The sequence below is a fragment of the Bufo gargarizans genome, chromosome 11, assembly GCF_014858855.1.
Source record: "Bufo gargarizans isolate SCDJY-AF-19 chromosome 11, ASM1485885v1, whole genome shotgun sequence".
Classification (NCBI taxonomy): Eukaryota; Metazoa; Chordata; class Amphibia; order Anura; family Bufonidae; genus Bufo; species Bufo gargarizans.
In genome coordinates, this window is record NC_058090.1 from 43160234 (window position 1) to 43184292 (window position 24059).

The 24059-nt window shown below is 42.9% G+C and overlaps 1 protein-coding gene across 6 annotated transcripts in view; it reads left to right on the forward strand.

Annotated features, from left to right (window-relative positions):
* DPF3 (double PHD fingers 3) overlaps nucleotides 1-24059 on the forward strand; it is a 231301-nt gene that overhangs the window by 91435 nt on the left and 115807 nt on the right. For all 6 annotated transcript variants that reach the window (XR_006387043.1, XR_006387044.1, XM_044271694.1 and 3 more), the window contains one exon: nucleotides 4620-4727. Coding sequence is in view for 4 of the 6 variants with exons in the window: in XM_044271694.1 (XP_044127629.1) it covers nucleotides 4620-4727 (108 nt within the window). In the remaining 2 variants the exon portion in view is untranslated. The remainder of the gene's footprint in view (nucleotides 1-4619; nucleotides 4728-24059) is intronic.

The following is a 24059-nucleotide window of genomic DNA, read 5'->3' on the forward strand; positions in this document are numbered from 1 at the left end:
TAAGTCAGTCTAATAGTAACTGATTCTGGAATATCATGTTATTAGTAACTACATATATGAAAATTTTAATTGGGGTCTAAATGTGACAGTTATCCTTTATAGACTGGGAACCGATTCCCTGCCGGATATTTTAAATTTCAGTTGTTCTGTTGACAAACAAGGGAACTGTATGGGAGTAAGCAATCGCAGTAACATTCATTTAGACCCACACATCACTGATCCTTCTTTCATGTAAATGCTGCTAACAATTGGGCAGTGATCGGGCATAAACATCCCTAATTCCCAATCATTGACTGCTCTGTTGGCCTGCGTAAAAGGGCCCTACGTTCCATGACTTGTATAAGTGAAAGTATCCTCCAGCCTTGAACTTTGTATATGATCACCAAACTACTTGGTAACTTTTACATTCTTCTATATATGAAGAGGAAAAAAAGTAAAAATAAATAAAACCCTTATAAATGTCAAAGGGTCTTCAAAAAACATTTTTAATTGCTATAGCCAAATTTGTGTAGTTTATTTTAAAAATGACAAGTGACCAAACTTTTCCATTAACAGGGTTATTGCATAAGCATTGCATAGTCTGATTTTCTTGAAGCTGACTATAGATAAAAGATTCACCTCTTCAGGAATGCAATCTGTATATTTAGGTTTTAGGTGGCATTTTTGTGCACTTTTACAGTTTTCATGGTGTTTTTTTGCACCTGCGTTTTTGTTATAAAATGTAATCTGAAGGTGTATGGTAAATATCAAACACAATGTTTTTTGTTTTTTTTTGCTGGTGTATTTGTTAATTAGGTGCCATGTTTGTCTTTTTGGCTTCTTATGAAGAAAACTCAGAATGCATATTTTTTTTTTTTTACATCATTGTCTCTATAGGGGAAAAAAGACATAAAGAAAACACTAGTGGGAAAATGCAGTGGAGGAGATGTATCATAGACCGCCCTTTTACATGGGTCTATGATATCCCCAACGCTGCCAGAGGATGCCCCTAATGTTTGACAAGGCACAGGCTACTTCATAAATCTGGTGCATCCTCCGGCAATTCATGCGCCTAAATAGAAATCTGCGGCAGCTCTAAGTCACAGCTGATCGGCGGTGGTGTCGGTAGTCGTACCCCTGCTGATCTGATATTGATGACCTATACTGAGGATAGGTCATCAATATTACAAAACTGGACAACACCATTAATGACCGTTGATCCGGAAAGGGTTATTAATCGGAACACAGAAATGTTACCATAGACTGCAGTAAACGTTTGTAGTTTATGGTAAACCTAATCCAATGATCCCATGTTCAAGTCCCTTAGGGTGACTGAAAATAAAGTAAAAAAAAAGTTTTAAAAAATCCCCCCAAAAACTAAAAATGATAAATCGCCTCTTTCCCCATTTTGTTTATATAAAAATAAGCCCACAAATTACTCAAAATATAAAAGTATTTATCCCGTTTGGTAATGGTTGTAAGGCCCCGTTCACACGGGCGAGTATTCCGTGCAGATGCGATGCGTGAGTTGAACGCATTGCACCCGCACTGAATCCCGACCCATTCATTTCTATGGGGCTGTTCACATGAGCTAGAAGACTATCGGGATGGAGACCCGATCATTATTATTTTCCCTTTATAACATGGTTATAAGGGAAAATAATTGCATTCTGAATACAGAATGCATAGTATAATAGCGCTGGAGGGGTTAAAAAATAAATAAAAAATAACTCGCCTTAATCCACTTGATCGCGCAGTCGGCATCTCTTCCGTCTTCATCTTAGCTGTGTGCAGTAACAGGACCTGGATCACATGATCCATCACCATGGTGATGGATCATGTGATGACCGGAGTGACGTCACCACAAGTCCTGTTACTGCACACAGCTAAAATGAAGACGAAAGGAGATGCCGGCTGCGCGATCAAGTGGATTAAGGTGAGTTAAAAAAAAATTTAACCCCTCCAGCGCTATTTTACTATGCATTCTGTATTCAAAATGCTATTATTTTCCCTTATAACCATGTTATAAAGGGAAAATAATACAATCTACAGAACACCGATCCCAAGCCCCAACTTCGCGTGTTCCCGCAACGCACCCGCACATTTTCCCGCAACACCCGTGTGAAACCAGCCTAACAGAAAAAAATTCTAAATGGCTGAATTGCCAGTGATCAAAAAGTCATATGTAAACTTGTGATCCGTCTCCGTACAGCATTAAAATGTACAGCCTCTAATTAGGAGAAGTTATTCACAATGTAGCATGAGACTTTGTTGCATAACGTCAGTACTTGATTTTTAAAGTGGAAAACTACACCACTTTATAGGTGGCATAACGTTAGATTTGACATGTTTTTTTTTTCTTCTTCTTTTTTTGGTGCACAGACAATTTTTGACACCTAGACAAAATCTGGTGCATGATTTAAAAGACTTTACATTTATGAAGGTCCATGCTTCATTCTTACAGAGTGCAAAGTGTAAGACTTAGTAAATCTGCCCCAGTATGTTTAAGAAATGCAGATCACCATCCCAAAAAATTTGCCCTTTTAACATATGTGAGAGAATTATAAAAAAAAGTTGTCAAAGTAAGCGAACAATTTTAAAAAAATTATTTTTAATAAATTGCGGTCCGCAATGCACAGGCACCAGCCGCATGGGTATTGTGGACCCATTCACTTGAATAGGTCCCCGATTCCTCCGTTCCGCAAAAAGATAGAGCATTATCTATCTTTTTGCTTTGCGGAAGCACGGAACGGAACCCCAGAAAGCACTACGTAGTGCTCCGTTCCGTGCTTCCGTTCAGCATCTCCGGATTTGCGGACTCCTTGAAGTGAATGGGTCCACATCCGTGATGCGGAATGCACACGGAACGGTGTCCTTCTATTGCGGATCGTGTGAACAACCCCTAAAGGGAATGTGAGATTTGTAATGACCAGTGGATGCCATAAATACGAAAACCCATAAAACAATGCCCTAATTCTGTCCCATTTATAATTTTATTCCAGTTTCTTTACATATTGTATGGATTATTAAATAGTGTCATTAGAAAGTGCAAGTTGTTCTTTAAATAGCTATTTAAACTGAAAAGTAAAAACGTTATTGTTCTTGGAAGGCAAGAAGGAAATAAACCGTGAAGAAAATAAACATTTTATTTAAAAGTTTATTTAAATTTGTGCATGTAAGGTTTGCTAATTTTACAAATAATAATTTCTTATAATGAAACTTTTTATATATCATAGCAAAAAGATGCACTATTTTCATTATACACCTCCATTACGATGAATAAAAGCTTTTTTAGCAAAGGCTACAAAAGATACAGAAGATGGGTACCTAAATTCTAGTGTTAAAAAAGTTCTAATCGTAATTTAAATATCTGCATGTGATCTGATTTATAGATGTTAGGTTGCCTGCAGGCACAGGTGTGGCCTGACGGCAGTAATTCACAGGTGAATCTTGCAGCTGGACCGCACCATGTACAGGCACCCTAAGGAGCAACCGTTCAAACAGTGTTAGGGTCCATTCACACGTCCGTTGCTTCTTTCCTGATCTGTTCCGTTCTTTGCGGAACAGATCTGGACCCATTCATTTTCAATGGGTCCTGAAAAAAATTGGACAGCTCAATGTCAGATTTTTTTTCAGGACCCATTGAAAATGAATGGGTCCAGATCTGTTCCGCAAAAAACGGAACAGATCAGGAAAGAAATAACGGACGTGTGAATTGATCCTTAGGGAGCGTTCACATGTCGTTTTTTAGTGGCCTTTTAAACACAGCTTCAGATGTCTATGGAAAGTCTATGGAAAATATGAAATGCAGGCCACACAAACGTTTTTACTCCTGGTGTTTTTTTTTTTTTTTTAATAGGTGTAATTTTTTGGTCTCCTAAATTCATTTTTTTAAATAAATGCAGCATATTGGAGCTTTTGCAGTTTTTTTTCATTGTGTCCAAAAACTGCCTGAAATCACACAAGTGCCCCCCAAAAAAGCTTGTTCTGGTGTTAAAACCAGTAAAAAAAGGCCAGAGCCAAATTTCATGTTTGCAAGGACCCTAATGGTCATTAGTGATGAACTGTTAGGTCTGAAGTAATATACGCTCACCAATGCAAATTTGCAGCTTCAGAAAGTGTAACATCTACCATAAGACCGTTAACATTTTACAGCAGGTGCCATTATACAGTCACCATCGTGTATAATGACAAATGTTTTTTTTATTTGTATGTATGCTCTCTTCATGAGAAGAGGCATTCATGTCTGTACATAGCTATAGAGATTTTTCAAATGACTGTGGTCTGCAAAGACATTTGGATGACAATATCAATAACCCTTATGTCTGCATGATCCTCGCTGAGCCATCCTGCTCTGAAAACTTGTGTTGTCAGTTGTGCCTACAACTGAGAAATTATATGTTTGAGTATGGGTAACACACTGTGGCGGTAAACCGGGTTGACATGCAGTAGTACTGCAAAAATTAGTTCAGCTATTAAATGCTTGTTTCTTTCTGTTTTTTTGCTCCATCTTCCTTGCCACTTGGTTGACCACAGCTGTTTTGTGTGCTCTTACCATAAATGATACAGCGCAGTACTAGCAAATCTACTTCATATTGAGCGATAACTTAATATTTTTCTTTTTATATGTTTGTACACAGGTGTGGCTCCGGGACAGTTGTACACATATCCTGCTCGATGTTGGAGAAAGAAGAGACGTTTGCATCATCCTGAAGATCCAAGGTTAAGACTCCTGGAGATAAAAGCAGGTGGGTGAATATTAGTGTACGTTCACACAGATTTTGTTGCACAAAATAGGTGGATTTGCCACTTCAACCCTCTGCATTGGAAAGGGTGAAATCCACAGCATTAAATTGACATGCTGCGTATTTAAGGTCCGCATTGCAGGTCAAGTTATGTGTGGATTCCGTTGTGGAAATATTCTGCAGTTTGTGAGTAAGAGTAAAAAAAAAAAAAATCTCATCCACACTTTGCTGCTACTGTAAAATCTGTAGATTCAATGCACACAGTTCTGCAGGGAAAAGTACGCAGCATATTAACCCTAAGAATGAATTCACAAATCTCTTCCATTAATCTAAATGTGGTTGTTTCTGCAGAAAGCACATGGTTTCCTAACAAGGGAACCTGTCATGTTGAACATGGTTTCTGCCCTGAAGGCCGCATGTTTTTAGAGCAGGAAGAGTTGAGCAGATTGATGTATAATTTTATGGGAAAAGATTCAGTAAAACTTTAGCCATTCTCATTCAGGACTTGGTAGTCAAAGGAGGCGGTCCTATCAGTGATTGACAGCTATCTCTGTTACACATTCATAGAGGGAAGGCTGTCGGTCACTGATAGGGCCGCCTCCTAGATGTCCAAGCCCTGAATGAGCAGGAATGTAAATGAATAAAATACAACTTATGTTGAATAATTTCCAAGAAAATGCCCTATAAGACGCACCCATTATCAGCCCCCAGCCTTTTAATCGGGCCCCATGCCTCAGATCACATAAAATAAAAAATCCACTTAACTCTCCTGCTCCAGACGCTGCCGCTCTTTACTTCCAGCGCTCTGACGTCTTCTTCCTGCTGTCGGCTGTGCTGTGACCCGACACGCACAGTGTAAGGTTACAGAGCGCCCTCGCGCTGTGCGCATCCACAGCACAGCCGAGGACCAGGAAACGATGAGTACAGAGCCCTTACCACTTCCTGGTCCTCCGGTACTAATGAGCGCTTTCATAATGCAGGCGCTCATTATTATTCACCCCATAAGACACAGTGAAATTTTCCTCTCCACTTTGGGGCAAAAAATACGGTATGTATCAGACTGTTGAGCTCCTCCTGTTCTATAACATGCTGCCTGCAGATCAATTTGCATTTTCAGGGTGACAGGTTTCTTTAAAGTCCTAGTTCATACTTCAGTGATTTGGTCAGTGATTTCCATGAACCGAAACCAGGAATGGGGCTACACAGATACAATATAATGCAGAGATCTGCAGCTGTTCTGTATTTTTGACCTGTACCTGGTTTTTGGGTCACTAATGGAAATCACTGCTCAAATTGCTGAAATGTGAATTAGGCCTAAGGCTGCATGCACATAAGCAGCATAATATAATACCAGCTATTTATATGAATTTGACAAAATCTCATCTACATGGTGTGGAAACTGAGCTGCAATACAGATCTTGTAATCTGCAGCATGTCCGTTTGTCAGGAGTTTCAGAGCAGATTTCAGCCTTTACAATGGAAAGTATGAGATCTGGGTAAATTTGCATTATACTCCGCAAGCAACACATGCAGATTTTGGTGCAGAAAGTCATCAAAATCCAGCCTGGAGACACAGAACATAATGTATTCCTATACAGGACTATTCTAATGCATTATAAATATAATATAAATATGTGAAATTGTAATGCATTGCTGGAATAAAAAAATAAGTAATAAAATAAAATCTTTTAATATGAAATACATTTTTACTGTGCATACACTACATAGTAGAAAACTTACAATATTGGGCATGTACACAAGGGTACTGACCTAAACATGGATTTAACAGGTTAAGTTTGAAACCTAAATCAAATAAAATATAAACAAAACAAAGCCGTAAATGTTTTTATATATTTGTGCAAAAAATGTATATAAATAACACAGCAATTTATATGTTCCCACCAAACCACTCCAAAAAGAATAATACAATTTTTCCCACATAAAACAAGGACAGCCACAACAGTGGGAAAAAAATTAACAGTTATAGCTGCTGAAATGCAGAAGGCTATGATGAAAAAATATAGCTGGTCATTAAGGTGCTTTCAGATGTGGTCATGAGCAGGTTAAGCATCTCTACAGTACGTGGCAGATGTCACAGTCTCTGGTCACATTACCACTATTCTTGTTGTCAATGGGATCCATCAGAATTTGTTGTGATGCATTTTAACATCGGACCATCATATCTCCATTTGGTCGTATTCAGACAGTGTGGTTAAAACTGCATCAACGCTGCACTGGAAAAAAAAAATTGAAGCAAAAAATGCACCATCTCAATACTCCTTAGGGCTCAGTGGCGTGCCTAGGGTCTTTGGCTACCCTGTACCCCCTCACAGTAGTATTGCTCTCATTGTACAACCTTCGCAGTAATTTTGTACAGATGTTTGCCCCCTCACAGTAGTTATGCCCTCTTTATGCCCCTTCACAGTAGTAATCCCTATTGTGCCCCCTCGATGGTAGAAATCCCCACTGTGCCCCCTCCCCTCGATGGTAGAAATCCCCACTGTGCCCCCTCCCCTCGATGGTAGAAATCCCCACTGTGCCCCCTCCCCTCCATGGTAATGAAGTCCTCTGTGCCCCCTCCCCTCCATGGTAATGAAGTCCTCTGTGCCCCCTCCATGGTAATGAAGTCCTCTGTGCCCCCTCCATGGTAATGAAGTCCTCTGTGCCCCCTCCATGGTAATGAAGTCCTCTGTGCCCCCTCCATGGTAATGAAGTCCTCTGTGCCCCCTCCATGGCAATGAAGTCCTCTGTGCCCCCTCCATGGCAATGAAGTCCTCTGTGCCCCCTCCATGGCAATGAAGTCCTCTGTGCCCCCTCCATGGTAATGAAGTCCTCTGTGCCCCCTCCATGGTAATGACGTCCTCTGTGCCCCCTCCATGGTAATGACGTCCTCTGTGCCCCCTCCGTATTAAAGAAAAAAAGCAAAGAAAAAAAAAAGCACAGTAACTACTCACCTTGTCCCGTTCCTGAAGATCACATACCTCTCTTCCCTGCAGACACAGATCGCTCTGCAGCACTGTGTGGGCGAAACTTATGCAGATTTCCAGGCTGCAGGCTCCGCCCACACAGGCCGGCAACTCGATCTGCTTCACCATTCAGAGCACCGCTGGCCTGAAGGAGGGGAGGAGCTCTGGGAGCTGATTGGTGAGTGACAGGACTGCAGGTCCCAGCGCTCCAGCAATGAGCGCTTCCATCTGTATTGATGGAAGCGCTCATTGCTTCTGGCAACCCCCTGAGAGCCGGCACCCTGGGCAGACCACCCCCCCCCCCCTAGTATGCCACTGTTAGGGCTAATTCACACGCCCGTTGTCCGTTCCATGCTGTCTCCAGCGCACGGGCACCATCCGTGCAGCTGCCACGACGGATCCAGACCCATTCAACTTGAATGGGTCAGTGAGCCGTTCGCACCACAAAAAAATAGTACATGTTCTAATTTTTTGCGGTGCGGAGGCACGGAGAGAAACCCCATACCTCCGACCTTCCGGATTGCGGACCCATTGAAGTGAATTTTCTGCCACAAAATCTCCCGCGTGTGAAGGCCTCCCTAAGGCGGCCTGCACACAACTGCAGGTGATCGCGCATAAGAGCCACATGAATTTCAGTGCAGATTTATGCGCATTTCTGCATATCCACAACAAAACAGTTCAACAGTGAACGCGACCGCGCCATTTCCCTGCAGTGTTTATTTTGGTGCAAGTGTATTTTGTTACTGCAAAAACCGGAATATTTTACATTAGGTCTACTACATCTATATGGTTTGCTACATTTCTTTCCTTAAGACTGCCATCACTAATATATTGGTCTAGCCTGAATATTTGCAGAGTAAACTCTCTATTTCTATCTAGATAATGGTGTCTAAAACAATTCTAGCCCAGTGAGCAGCAGTAATGAGACACATTCTGTATATTAAGAAAACATTAACATTTTGTAAATTTGTCACATGTGAGCTGATTTTTGTCCTCCTTCATCATCTCCCAAATGGGTCATAATATTAGGAGGTGCAATAAATTGGTAAAAATGTAGATTGTGTGCAGATGATCTGAACAGTCTGCTATCTGGGTGATTTATGGCCACGTCAGTGTTGCTGGCTGTATTTAATGGGCTTAATGAGTAGTGTTTGGCTCCATCTGTGCGATCAGCTTAAATGAAAAAGTGCCAATGCTAAATCCATTTTAATTTGTTAGTTGCACGGCTACCCACTTTCTCCACAATCCATGTTTATAATGGAACTTTGCAGTCTGTTTTTTTTTTCCTCTGGACAGATGTGGAAATCACTGACACTGAAAGATGTGACAGGATTAGGTATGTGTGTATATAAGACCCTGTCCTTCTATGATAAACTGTTGGGATCTTTATTCCGAATCCTAAGGCCCCTTTCACACGGGCGAGTACTCTGCGCGGATGTGATGCGTGAGTTGAACGACCCATTCATTTCTATGGGGCTGTTCACATGAGCGGTGATTTTCACGCATCACTTGTGTGTTGCGTGAAAATCGCAGCATGCTCTATTTTGTGCGTTTATCACGTAACGCAGGCCCCATAGAAATAAATGGGGTTACGTGAAAATTGCAAGCAAACGCAGGTGCAGGATTATAGGACCTGGCAACATTCCTGGACCCGTCAGTCAAGGTGGAGGGGGAATTACTAGATGAAACAGAGCATCAGATCCAAGGTGCACTGAAGGGCGCTTTGTGCACCAAATACCAAATTTGCATTATAGTTACAACTTTAATTGCATGTGAATAACACATTTGAATTACATACGAAATGCTTTAAAGGGGTATTCCGGTTAGAAAAAGTTATCCCCTATCCCACAGCTTGGACCTCCGGTAATCAGGAGAATGGGGGACCCCTTCCCCTCTCCAAAATGAAAGGAGCGGCTGGTTGGAATGTGCGCCGCCGCTCCATTCATTTCTATGAGAGCGCCGGAGATAGCCGTGTGCAGCGTTTAACTATCTCCGCTGCTGCCAAAGAAATGACCGGAGCGGTGGAGCCTATTCCAACCAGCTGCTCCTTCCATTTCAGGGGGAGCTCCACGGGGTACAGGGTCCCAGCAGAAGGACCACCACAGTCTAATAGTTGTCCTCTATCCACAGGATAGGGGTTAACTTCTTCTAACTGGAATACTCCTTCAACTGATCAAGATCAATCCTACCAAGCGTTGCGCCTGGTTTAATAGTGTTGATCCAGAGGCCACTATTGAGCGGTCATTCTGGAACATGCATGCATAAGCCAAAAACGTGATATATTGGTATAATAATGTACTACGGGCCACAAGTGACACTATTGTGTCACATAGTACAATATTATACCAAACACCGTTATTGTTCAATGCATTTACAATAAAAGGTTAGTGGCTTCTCCACGATGAAGCGTATTCTGCAGAACATAACATTTATGTCTCTTTGCAGTGTTTATATAGAAAAATATAAATATTAAATGGCTGTTTGCATATCTCGCGGACGGTGTGGATATCTATAATGATACAAACGCCATCCAACCTTTTGTGTTGACACTGGCAGCTGTGATAGCGAGAGCTGGCGATTCCTTAGGGCCAGTTGTGTGCCAGGGTCTGTTTCCATGGTAATTCTCAGCTTAATGGCCTCAGGAGCAGAAAGTGTAATTCCCGCAAAGTGTCTGCGCTCTCCTCCGTTCGCCAGTACCTTCTGTGGTGCTGCTTGCATGCAGATAACATGTTCTCCATCCATACTAATTGGCGATTCTGTCATTTATCACAAAAAGATGACTCCTGACTGAACGCATCCATTGTCTGGATGAAGAGAGGAAAAAAAAAAAAGAATTAAAGCTTTGTAGTCGCCCAAATCACAGTGGTGCAAATATTACATGAAATGACAGATACGGTAATTTGTGTCACATTTGTGTTATTAATGGTATTAAAGAAAAAAAAAGTTCTAGTGATTGTGAGAGAGAGACCTGCGTTTTTTAGTTGTTTTTTTTTGCATCAGTTTTGATGCGGTTGCGGTTTTTGCAGGTGCAATACATTTATGTAACACATTTCACCTCTGCATGCATGCATGCGGGGCCGGGGGGGTTCAGTGCAGTTTTGATGCCTCTACAGGAGTTGTCTGAGATGATACAACCCCCTTTCATCATTCTAGAATTAAATTTAAAGGGGTATTTTGGTTAGATTACGTTATTGCCTATCCACAGGCTAGAGGATAACTATTAGATCAGTGGGACCCCCACCGATCACGAGAACGAGCCCCATACCCCCTGCAGTCCCCTGAAAAAAACGGAATGGTTGGTCGCACATGTGTGTGGCCGCTCCACATGAGAGGTCCAGAGATAGCAGAGTATAGAACTCTGCTATCTCCGGATCTAATAGTTATCCCCACCTAAACCAGGCATGTTCAACATGCCGCCCTCCAGCCGTTGCAAAACTAAAACTCCCAGCATGCCCGAACAGCCTAACCTAAACCAACCAGAACACCCTTTAAGCGATTATTATTTAGATGTGACAGTTGAGGTTGTGGATACAAATCCACAGGAAAACAACACATGCAGAGTGTTGCTGTTGTTTTCAATGTGATTGTAGTTTTCACAGGTGAAAACACATTTAAAGGGCTTATCCAGTGATAGGTCACCAATATAAGATCGGCAGTGGTTCAACTCCTGGTACCCTCACCAATCGGCTATTTCAGGGAGCCTCCACACTTTGTAATGCAGCTCAGCCCCATTCACTTCAATATAATTCTTATTACATATATGTTGTTAGTTACGGTATGTTCGCTTTGTTAAAAGTCCAGACAAATAGAAAATGTAAAATCCAGGACAAGAACTAGAACACATGGAATGACTTCAAAAGTTATATCCAACTGTTTTAATAAAATAAATACATCAAATATTCATATACAGGTTAATATGTCATAAAAAAAATTATAGCAGTGCAAAATGTGCAACACTCATTGCCACATGCGTTTTTTCAAGGGCAAAAACAGCAATGAATGTCTGTCTATGGGACAAAAAAAGCGGAGTGAGGGGAAAAGCACCAGACCCAATGCATGCTACAATAAAAAAAATGCCCCCCCCCCCCAAAAAAAATAAACTAAACAAAACACAAAAAAGTGTTGCAAAACACCACAACAAAAAAGTGACATGTTTGTGCTGTGTTGACTAAGGCCTCTTTCACACGAGCGTGTCCGGATGCGTTGCAGGTAGGTACGCAATTGCAGTCAGTTTTGACTGCGATTGCGCTCCGTTTTTATCGCACAGGTGCAATGCGTTTTGCACGCACGTGATAAAAAACTGAATGTGGTACCCAGACCCGAACTTCTTCACAGAAGTTCAGGTTTGGGTTCAAGGTTGTGTAAATTGTATTATTTCCCCTTATAACATGGTTATAAGGGAAAATAATAGCATTCTGAATACAGAATGCTAAGTACAATAGGGCTGGAGGGGTAAAAATAAATAAAAAATAATTTAACTCGCCTTAATCCACTTGATCGCGCAGCCGGCATCTCTTCCGTCTTCATCTGTGAGGAATAGGACCTTTGATGACGTCACTGCGTTCATCACATGGTCCATCACATGATCTATCGCCATGGTGATGGACCATGTGATGACCTTGTGTACGTCAGTTTCAAAAACTAGCACAAGTGGAAGAGTGATCCCACAGCAACAAAACAAATTGTAGGATCTGATGCATTGTAGGCTATATACATGTTCCATATTTCATAAGAAATTTAGCAAGAAATCTGCATTGAAACACCTGTTCAAATCTTTTTACAGTCCACCTCCAATGCAAGTGGAAGTAAAGCCTGGCATAGCACACGGGTGCCAAGAAGCCTGCACCAAGGTTCTATGGCAGAGGTTTCAGCAGAGGGCACAGGCAGGAGCAGCGATGTGTGCTCCTATCAGTACAGCACTCACTGCATCGTATATTGTAAAAATCTGAAACCGTACACTGCCTTTCTGGCTATGGTGTACTGATTCTGTATGTGCTACAGTGAACAGCGCTTTAGGAAGGCCTGAACTTCGGGGGTCTATTTTGCTTCTGAAACAAAATCAATAAAGTATATTAAAAAATATTATTAGGCTAATTTCCGATGAGCGTGTCCTGTGCGGAAATAACTCTCCATGTGTGAGCGTGATTTCCTTTTATGGACACTGCTTGTTTCGCTGGAGCGTACGGCATTATAATGATGTATAATTCTGTGCTTCTCTGCATGACCTTAGGGTACTTTCACACTTGCGGCAGGACGGATCCGACAGGCTGTTCACCATGTTGGATCCGTCCTGCGGCTATTTCGCCGTGCCCGCAGACCGCCGCTCCGTCCCCATTGACTATAATGGGGACGGGGCGGAGCTCCGGCGCAGCACGGCGCTGCACGGAGAAAGGCCGCCGGACTAAAATTACTGCATGTCAGGCTTTTTAGTCCGGCGGCTTTCTCCGTGCAGCGCCGGAGCTCCGCCCCCGTCCCCATTGTAGTCAATGGGGACGGAGCGGCGGTCCGCGGGCACGGCGAAATACTGAAACTAGCCTAATACTTCTACAGAATTATATTGACATAATGCTGTCAGTATAATTCTGTAGATACAGGTCATGCAGAGACACACAGCATTATAAATCATTATAATGCTGTGCGCTCCAGCGAAACTAGCAGTGTTCATAACAGGAAATCACGCTCACACATGAAGCGTGATTTCTGAACGGGACACGCTCCTCTGAAAGAGGCCTTGGGGTATTTCTAAGGGCAGGTTCGCACAGTTTTTTGAAGGAGTTATTTCAGCCAAAGCCAGAAGTGGATTCAAAAGGAATCGGAGGAGATCTACACGAAGGACTTCTATTTCTTCTTCCTGCTGGATCCACTTCTGGCTTTAGCTGAAAAACCTGATCGGGAAACTGCTTCACAACCTGCTCCAAAAAACACAGTGTAAACCTACCCCTCACAGTTTAACCTGTTCTTGCAAATGAATGTACCTGTATGTCCACATGCGGTCTTCAAACATGGCACTTGCTCAGAAGCATACACTCGGGTTAATGTATATGTTTGGCGATGACACCGATCGCAGACATTTTACCCCTCAGATGCCATGGGCCAGAGCAGCTCTCCTGCTGAGACGTTTAGTTGTTAAGGCAGCCACACGCCTTCTGAAGAATTTTTTAAAGTATTAAAACACAAGAAAAACAATATAAAGTAGTATTTCTGTAATCGTACTGACCTAGTGAATAAAGGTAACAGGTCAGTTTTAAGGCATAAAAAGAATGAAACTCAGAAAACTGGAGAAAATGTGCTAGAACTTTTAGATCGGTGGGGGTCCTACAACTGGGATTCCCACAGATCACAAGAACAGGGACCCCCAAAATGATCAGAGTGTCAGGTTGAGCATGTACACTGCTGTACCATTCATCTGTACCTGAGTCCCAGGGACAGTCGAGTACATCACTCAGCTATTTCCAAAACTCCCATAGATATAAATGGGGTGGCAGTTCACATGCTGACCTGCTGCTCTATTTATATGGGGAGGCTCCGAGGGGTACGGGGTATCCATTCTTGTGACCTGTGGGGTCCAGAGGTAGGACCACCACTGATCTAATAGTTACCCCTGTAGATAGGGGATAACTTATAAAGGGGTGTTCTCATCTCAGACAATGGGGGCATATTGCTAGGATATGCACCCATTGTCTTATAGATGCGGGTCCTACCGCTGGGACCTGCACATATATTGGGAACAGAGCCCCGCAAGGTGGTGGCTGGAGGACTCCGGTCCGGCCTTCACCAAGCGCACTACCCATAGAAGTGAACGGGAGTGCACCACGCATAACCGGCCACCGGTCCCATTCACTTCTATGGGCCTGATGAAAATAGCCGAGCCAGCTACTTTCGGCAGCCCCATAGAAAACAAATGGAGGGCAGCTGCGCATGCGCAGTGCGCTCTCCACCACTTTCAGGGCTCCGTTCTCGATGTAGGTACGGGTCCCATCACTCCTATTCACTTCTATGAGGAGTGCGCTTGGTGGTGGCCGGGCCAGGGTCCTCCAGTCACCACCTTGCGGGGCTCTGTTCCCGATATAGGCGCAGGTTCCAGCGGTGGGACCCGCACCTATCAGACAATGTGGTCATATCCTAGCGATATGCCCCCATTGTCTGAGATGAGAATACCCCTTTAAGAACTGTAATACCCATTTAATGCACTGTTTGCTTTAAGCAATTATTCAGAACTTTGCCTTTTATTTGGCCTACAAAAATAAGAAATACTTTTCCTTGAGATTCCAGTTCACAGAAGGGCCATTGTTATGAGGAGATTGCATAGTGAGCTGGCCACAGTCTTATTTAGTGATATTGAACAGAAGTAAGTCAATTTAAACACTTTGCTTCAACAAAAGATCTTTATTTGAGATGTAGCTGAAACAGAGGCTGCTCCATATTGGAAATCAATGAGTTAAAGAAGCTTAACATAATGAAAAGGGATGAATAATGATTTCATCATTACCCAGTATTTGCAGCTTCAGAGCACATCACTAGCTGGAAGGTTGTACGCTGTATACTTCTAGGCAGAAAATATGTTTCACTTGAGTAAGCAGAGAAAAAGTAACTTTACATTTCTTCTGTAAGTACACATTTATTAGTGACGATGACTCTACAGAACAAAAGTAAAGGAGCCTCTATAGCCTCTTGGGAATGTTACATCTGCTTCACACACAAGTTTGTTCTGGTGTTTTTCTAAACGCTATATAAACTGCTTGCTTCCATACGGCATGATTTTTTTTTGGGCTGTTGGATGGCATTTTTTTCAGTTTTTTTTCCCCTAGAAATGTGATAGAAAAATGCCTGACAAAAATGCTATTGCTTCAGCATGCTAGAACCAAAAACCACATGTGCAAAATGCAAAAGTACAGGATAAACACCACTAAAAGCCACCCTTTTGGGTGGTTTCTTATTTATTTTACTTTTTAAAATGCTACCCCAGTTTTTTTGTACCATTTTTTTTTTTAAAAGCCAAAGCCAGTAGTAGATCCAGGAAAAACTACGGTACATGAATAAATAAGACACTGCCAGACCTCTCTCTCTCATATCCTCTGCAGGAACAAAGGATTGTAATCACAGGACTACAGACCGACCTGGAAGTTCTGTGATTTTTTTTGTTTGTTTGTTTTTCCTCCACTGCTTCAGCAAGTTAGATGCTAGTGTCCAGCTACGGCTACTTTCACACTTGCGTTGTCCGGATCCGGCGTGTACTCCATTTGCCGGAATTACACGCCGGATCCGGAAAAACGCAAGTGAACTGAAAGCATTTGAAGACGGATCCGTCTTCAAAATGCGTTCAGTGTTACTATGGCACCCAGGACGCTATTAAAGTCCTGGTTGCCATAGTAGGAGCGGGGAGCGGAGGAGCAGTATACTTACAGTCCGTGCGGCTCCTGGGGCGCTCCAGAATAACGTAGCCCAAGGCTACTTTCACACTTACATTGTTGGATTCCAGCAGGTAGTTCCGTCGCTGGAACTGCCTGCTGGATCCGTCAATCTGTATGCAAACCGATACCATTTGTAGACTGATCCGGATGCGTATCCGTCTCACAAATGCATTGCAATACCAGATCAGTCTCTCCGGTTGTCATCCGAAAAAAACGGATCCGGTATTTATCTTTTTTACATTTTAAAAGGTCTGTGCAGGCACAGACTGCAAAACCGGATCCGTTTTTCCAGAACACTTAGGGCCGGATCCAGCATAAATGCATTTCAATGGAAAATAATGTCGGCATTCCGTCATAGGGCATTCCGTCAAGTGTTCCTGGAATTTTGAACGGAGACAATACCGCAGCATGCTGCAGTATTTTCTCTGTCCAAAAACCGTACAGTGACTGAACTCAAGACATCCTGATGCATACTGAACGGATTGCTCTCCATTCAGAATGCATTAGGATAAAACTGATCCGTTTTTTTCCCCGGTATTAAGGCCCCTAGGATGGAATTCAATGACTGAAAAGTTTAATGCAAGTGTGAAAGTGCCCTAAGGCTAGTTTCACACTTCACGCTCTCGTTACTGATAATACAACCATCTGCATCCGTTATGAACAGATCCGGTTGTATTATCTTTAACATAGCAATGACGGATCCGGCATTAAAACCATTGTAAGTCAATAGGTGCCGGATTAGTTTTCTATAGTGTCCAAGAAAACGGATCCGGCACCATTGACTTGCATTGAGTGTAATGCCGCTTGCAGTGGTTTTCTGTCCGGTATGGAAACTTAACCAAACGGAACGAAATGCATTTTGCACAATGAATGGGGATAAAATGGAAGTGATTTTCTCCGGTATTGACATTCTCTGCTGAATCTCAATACCAGAAAAGTAAAACGCAGTCTATACTGTTCATTCAGGGGTTGCTGGGATTGCTGGGGATGTAGATGAAGGAAAGGATTATAATGGTAGGTAGATAGAATATTTAAAGGGATTGTCAGAGTTTTTTTTTTTGTAAAAGCTAGGGTTGGTGTTAAAAAATGTAAGCAAAAAAACAACAAGCCTCCTTCTGGTCCAACACCAATTTTTCAGTCTTTCCCGGCATTATTTACAGGACTCCAGTGGTGTTAGGCCCTTGTACCGTTTGTGAACGCTGAAGCAAATCACTTCAGTGATCTTTTGCCATGTATACCACTGAGGCCTTTGGTTGCCAAAAACATGTCATAACTATTTAATCGTAGCTGAAGAGGTCTAATTGCCTTGGACAACACCTTTAATGGTAGGATGGAAAAAGTAGTCATTGGACAAGCCCAGGTGCCAATCTGACATTTTGTTTGTGGCCCAACAAATGTAGTACATGGTGAATATCAAGTGTGTACAATATAGCAATAAGACGGCACTACCCACTGGACGCTTCCAGCTGATCCAATCTGTGGCGGTGCCTGCAGCGCCGAGTCCCGGCCTCTCGGTCTCCACAAACATCAAATGATAGTATAAAGCCACGCTGTTTTTGGTGCAAATAAAAGATCAAGTGTGTGTTATTCCACAAATAACCATTTTGAAATACATATGTCCTAAGACAAAGGCATGGCTAAAAGTCATTGTGGCAAATTTATTACAGGAGTGCATTAATGTTTGTGCACATCCACAGAAGAGAAATATCTGTCGTGCCTAGCAAGTTTCATCAAACACAAATTGTCTTGTGCACCACATTGATGAATTGGTTACAGGTTTTGCTCTGTTACAATCATGCCTTCTACAATTGATAAATCTCCACCACTGATAATGCTATGGTTACAGGGGAAGAGTTAGGGTCCATTCACACGTCCGTTTTTTCTTTCCTGATCTGGTCCGTTTTTTCTTTCCTGATCTGGTCCGTTTTTTCAGGAACAGATCAGGACCAGATCTGGACCCATTCATTTTCAATGTGTGCTGTCCGTTTCCGTTGTTCCGTTCCGCATGTCCGTTTAAATATAAAACATGTCCTATTCTTGTCCTGAAAAATCGGATCCTGGTACAATACAAAGTCAATGGATCCGCAAAAAACGGATGACATTCGGATGTCATTCCGTATGTCATCCGTTTTTTCCTGGAAACACAACAAATTTTTTTTAATTTTTTCAATTTTTTTTTCAAAGAAATCCAAACAACTTTATTTGATTATTGAAATGTATACATGTTTCCGTTTTTTGCGGATCCGCAAAAAACGGATGACATACGGAAGCATTTTCAGGAACAACGGATCCGCAAAAAACGGACCGTTTTTTCAGGATGAAAAAAAACAGGACGTGTGAATGGACCCTTAGGGTGTGTGACGTAAAAAATCCTTTCTGAATTTGCACATTTGAACCTTACAAATGTTGTACATTTTACTTCATGGTAAGGAATTGGTGTTCTGCTTGTCAAATAATTTGATGTAATAGTTTGAATTCCTCTGGGGATCACAGTAACTGATAAGTCACACAACTGTATTTTGTTTCAGTGCACTAGTTTTTTTTATGGATAGCACAGTGGCCTATACAAGTCAGTGGGGCTGTTCACACATCAGTCTTATTACTAACAGATCTGGCTTATAGTCTGCAGTCAGTGTTCCTGCAGTGTCAGACCTCCCTGACTGCTGGATTTCCAGTTGTCCCCTCAGTCTGGAGCTCTTACATTCCCTTGCCCAGCTTTGTTAGTTTTCACCAGTGCCAGCTGCACGGCTTCTCTGTCCTGGAGTAAAGTGTCCAGTGTCGGAGTGAATAAGTAATCTCACAGCAACTGTCTTCATCCTCCGCAGTGCAGTAGCAGTACACCCCACCCTGGTCTAGTGAGCTCCGCTAGTAGGAAAGATGCTGGCAGTGTCAAAAGGGGATGGCATGTGGGGACTGGTCATGTACATCTTCAACATAAACTGTAAGGGCTCGGTGAGTAGGGGGGTGTTGGCCACGTATGGGCTGGGCCCCAGGTTGCGGCCTGTATTCGGCAGCTTCCAGTTACTGGAGGGGAAGTTTGAATGGGGTGTGGGAAATCCTGTCACTGGACGATAATGTCCCATTGTAGGCTGATGTACCCTCCATGCCTGTCACTATACAAGAAATACATGAGGTGCACTGGGCAGGTGGGAGAACATCAACCTGGCATACAAGGGCTGGGGAGCTGTGAAGGGCATGCAATGGATGTATAGATGGGTGAATTATTGACAGGTGAGTTGTCCCTAGACATGAGCAAATTTCTGATTTTGAAATTCGTTCACGCTTCGTTTACTGGTAAAAGGTGAATTGTGTTATGGATTCCATTATAACAGACCATAACGCAATTCTATGACGGAATGCATAGCGGAAAGCCTTTAGAGGTATTCCGTTGTTCATTCCATCATAATAGAAGTCTATGGGCTGCAAAACAGATCCTTCCCATTTCCGTTATGCAGGGGAGTCCTCTCCTGACGGATCCGTTATGCAGGCCATAGACTTCTATTATGACGGAATGCCTCTAAAGGCATTCCGTTATAGAATTGCATTACGCTCCATGGTAACGGAATCCATAACGCAATTCACCTTTTACCAGTAAACGAAGTGTGAACGAATTTCATAACCTGAAATTTGCTGATCTCTTGCTGTTACTGGAAATACAATAGGAGATTTTGACTCAACTGCCTATGCGCATCCTGTGGGCACCAGGATGGGTGGGCTGGCACTGGCTGAGCAATAGAAACATTGCGTATTGGCACTAGGCATACATTGGCAATAATGATAGGGAGCTGGTGCTGGGTGTGCAAAGGGAATGCTCCAGTGTAATGCCTGCAAAGGGCTGAATGATTTTGACACCTCCACTTCATTAAACCACCAAGGAAAGTTAAATTATATTTTTCTAATTTTCTGTTGTCTAAACCTGGCGTGCGTCTTATAGTCTGAAAAGTACAGTACTTCTCAAAAGTGACGGTGAAAAGAGAATTATAAGGTTTGCAGCATCAAACGCTGAGAGAAAAGCATTCAGTTTCTGAAGGGTTTCCACTGCTGATTGATCAAACCTGCAGAATAAAAAGCTTTACCTTCCAAAGGAGATTTGTTCTTAAAGGTAACTCAGACAAAAATGGGTTAGCTGGTGGAAAATTGAATATTTTGCCTTTGAACATAGCTTTAGATGTCACTGCTTCTCAGCTGGGTATCTCCTTGTATTGTCTGGCGTTTCATCTTCATCTGATCTAGGAGGATGAAGGGGACAGGAAGATATGACAGTCACCTTATTCTGAAATGACCCTTATGGAATGTTTTACTTGTTGGACTTTCTTGCTTTCATCCCTTCCCTTTCATGTACTGTAAATTCTACTTACAATCTATTCCCATTTTATTTCCTCTTTCCACTCTTGTATGAACATCGTTTATGGTTCTCAGTAAGAGTCCATTCCTCTCCAGTGATTACTATTAATGGTTTATTTGAAGTGGCTGTGAAAACGTATATGCACAATGACCTCATATAGTCTTCCCTTTTAAAAAGGGTTATACTGGATACTATTGTTGTTTCTGCTCTTGCAGCTAAAGTAACTCCTTGGTCTACCTCGCATCAAGCACAGGTACTTTCACACTAGCGTTCGAGGCTCCGCTTGTGAGTTCCGTTTGAAGGCTCTCACAAGCGGCCCCGAACGGATCCGTACAGCCCCAATGCATTCTGAGTGGATGCGGATCCGCTCAGAATGCATCAGTCTGGCACCGTTTGGCCTCCGCTAGCGTTCGGGTGTCCGCCTGGCCGTGCGGAGGCAAACGGATCCGTCCAGACTTACAATGTAAGTCAATGGGGACGGATCCGTTTGAAGTTGACACAATATGGCTCAATTTCTTTTTTTTTTAAATTCTTTCTTTATTTATAAGTGTCAAGAATATGATGAAACCTGAAATATGTTACATCACATATAACAGAATGGCAAAGCCGAACCCAGTCCGACAAACAGTCATGGGTAACACATTGATATTCGGACAATAAAATCTGAATATATGTAGCATATGGTAGACCTGATAGTGACTGAGTAACATAAAAAAATAAGGGAGGAACACATTAAACCACAATCTAAAAGTGGCATATCACATTGTAGTCTCAGCATAGTACTAATAAGACCAAATATGACAGAAAAAAGACAGGACACACCACAAAAGGAAGGGAAGGACATACACAGTAAAAGAAAACAAAAGAGGAAGGTTAGGCGGAGAGGACATCATCAGGTAAGTAAGAATTGGTACTCTGTAGAATATTGAAAGATAAACCAGGGGGTCCGAATAGTAACAAAGGCTTTGTGGTTGTTCTTCAAGGACGCTGTTAGTTCCTCCATTCTCCGGATCTCTTCTACTTTTTGAATCCACAACTCAGTGGATGGTGGAGTAGGGGATTTCCACTTCACCGGGATGCAAGATCTAGCCACAATGACCAGATGACGCAAACAGGAGCGTCGGAATAAACTCAGTGGTAAATCTGAGTGAAACAATAAGAAAAAAACTGGCGCGTTTGGTATGGGGAAAGAGAGAATAGATGTCAAGACCCTATGAATCGAGTCCCAAAAATGCCTGATTCTGTCACAATGCCAGAAAATATGGAGAAGTGAGCCCTGAGACGTTTTGCAACGCCAGCACAAAGAGGACGCTGTCGGAAACATTCTCTGGAGACGGATCGGAACATAGTACCATCTTGACAGTATTTTGTAACTGGCCTCTTGATACTTACTGGCAATGGAGGATTTATGACAGGGCTGTGGAGTCGGTAGAGAAATGCTCCGACTCCGACTCCTCAGTTTTTTGTACTTCCGACTCCGACTCCGACTCCCCGACTCCGACTCCTCTGTATTTAATATGCAAATGTATTTTATACATTCCTTGAAGGAAAGAAAGAAGTTCTTCTAAGCTCTTCTAGCACAGAGAGGTAGTTGGGCAGAAGCTGCTGCCTTCTCCTTTGTGTGCTAATCTTCTGCTGAAGATAGGGCAGTGGGAGGATCCAGGAAGGGACATTTATTTTAAAACATGATTTCCCTAGAAGAATCCCATAGTCATGTTTAAAGTTTAAGATAACATTCTGAGTTTACACGTTTTATAGCCTTAGGCCCCATGCACGCGGCCGTGTTTCACAGCCGTGTGCGGGCCGTGGAACCGCGGCCTGGATCCCTCCTGAGAGCAGGAGCGCACGGCGTCACTGGTTGCTATGACGCCGTGCGCTCCCTGCTGCCGGCACAGTACAGTAATACACTGGTATAGATCATACCAGTGTATTACTGTACTGTGCCGGCAGCAGGGAGCGCACGGCGTCATAGCAACCAGTAACGCCGTGCTCTCCTGCTCTCAGGAGGGATCCAGGCCGCGGTTCCACGGCCCACACACGGCCGTGAAACACGGCCGTGTGCATGGGGCCTTAGCTGAATGACAGCAGTTTTTCCAATGGTTTACAGCTTCAGTCTTGAACTATTAACCCTCCATTCCCTTCACTTATACAAGTGTCTCTAGTCCTGCAAAACACATATTTACTTAATCCCTTATCAGTGAGAGGCTAGGTAAACCATGGGCATTGTGTTCCCTGTAACATCAGAACACAACACAATGGAAAGTATATGTATTGCCACTCCAAATTGTGCATTGCGTGCCATATAGTGAAGCATATGAAAAGCATGCTTCTTCACATCACTGAACGTGTTTGTTTTGCGGTTACGTGAGGCACTGCGTGCATTGGCCTTTATTCTTACAGTAGAGAAGTCATTAATTATAACTGTTTATGAATTCGGACATTTAAACTTTTTTTTTTTATTCCAATTTAAATTTAGTAGGAGTCGGAGTCGGAGTCGGTTCATTTTTTGCCGACTCCGACTCCGACTCCAGGTACCCAAAATTGAGTCCGACTCCTCGACTCCGACTCCGACTCCACAGCCCTGATTTATGAGCTAATTGAAATATTTTGAACCATTGGTCGGAAGAGATATCAATCTGCAGATCTTGAGTCCACTTGTCAGAGTAAGAGGGGAAGAAATCTACATCGGGCGTTACCAACGCTTTATACAGTTCCGAGAGAGAGTGGCGGTATACTCCTGAGCCTATGCAAGTTTTTTCAAAGGAAGTAAGAGCTCTATCAAAGCCCGGGGAAGAGAGAATAGAGGAAAGGAAGTGATGCAATTGCCTAGTTCTCCGTGGACCAAAAGTACAGGGTTCAGATTGCCCCAGGAGTTCAGCGTGAGTGAACCAGCGTCCCGAGGTTCTAAAGAAAGGCGCACAACACCTCCCACTCCGTCTCCACTGAACAAACAGGCCGGAAAGTCCGGGTGTCCCAGGATTGGGAACATCAGGGATGGTGGGGAGATTGTGGGAATATGTTGGCACTTGCAGAATTGAAGTAGAGTAGGGCCTATGATAGGGTGTGAGGAGATTGTAGACTGAGTCTTCCTGTCAATCCATGGTATGAGAGCCAACGGGGTTCGGGAAGAGAGTTGTTCAATAGAAATCTATTTAAATGGGACGTGTCGGCACCAGTCTACCACCCGCTGAAACATGGAGGCAGCATGATATTTCCTCAAGTCAGGTATCCCTAGACCCCCCCCCCCCCCCCTATCCCTCGGGACATGCAGCAAGGATCTAGATTCTTGGATGTCTTCCCGACCATATAAACTTGAAGAGGTCACAGTGAGCAGAATTAAAGAAACTAGCTGGTATGTGGATAGGGAGCGTTTGGAATAAGTATAACAGGCGCTGTAGGACATTCATTTTAAATATGGCACACCTGCCAAACCAAGTATATAGGCCTTTGGACCATCTTTTGAGGTCCACCCTAATCAGACTCAAGAGGGGAATGTAGTTTGTAGAGAAGACTTCCTTTTAGATCTTTGGGGATCATTGTGCCCAAGTATCTTATGGCACCTGTCGTCCATCTGAAAGGTAAGGAGCCCGCCAGTTCCGCCTCGAGGGAGTTT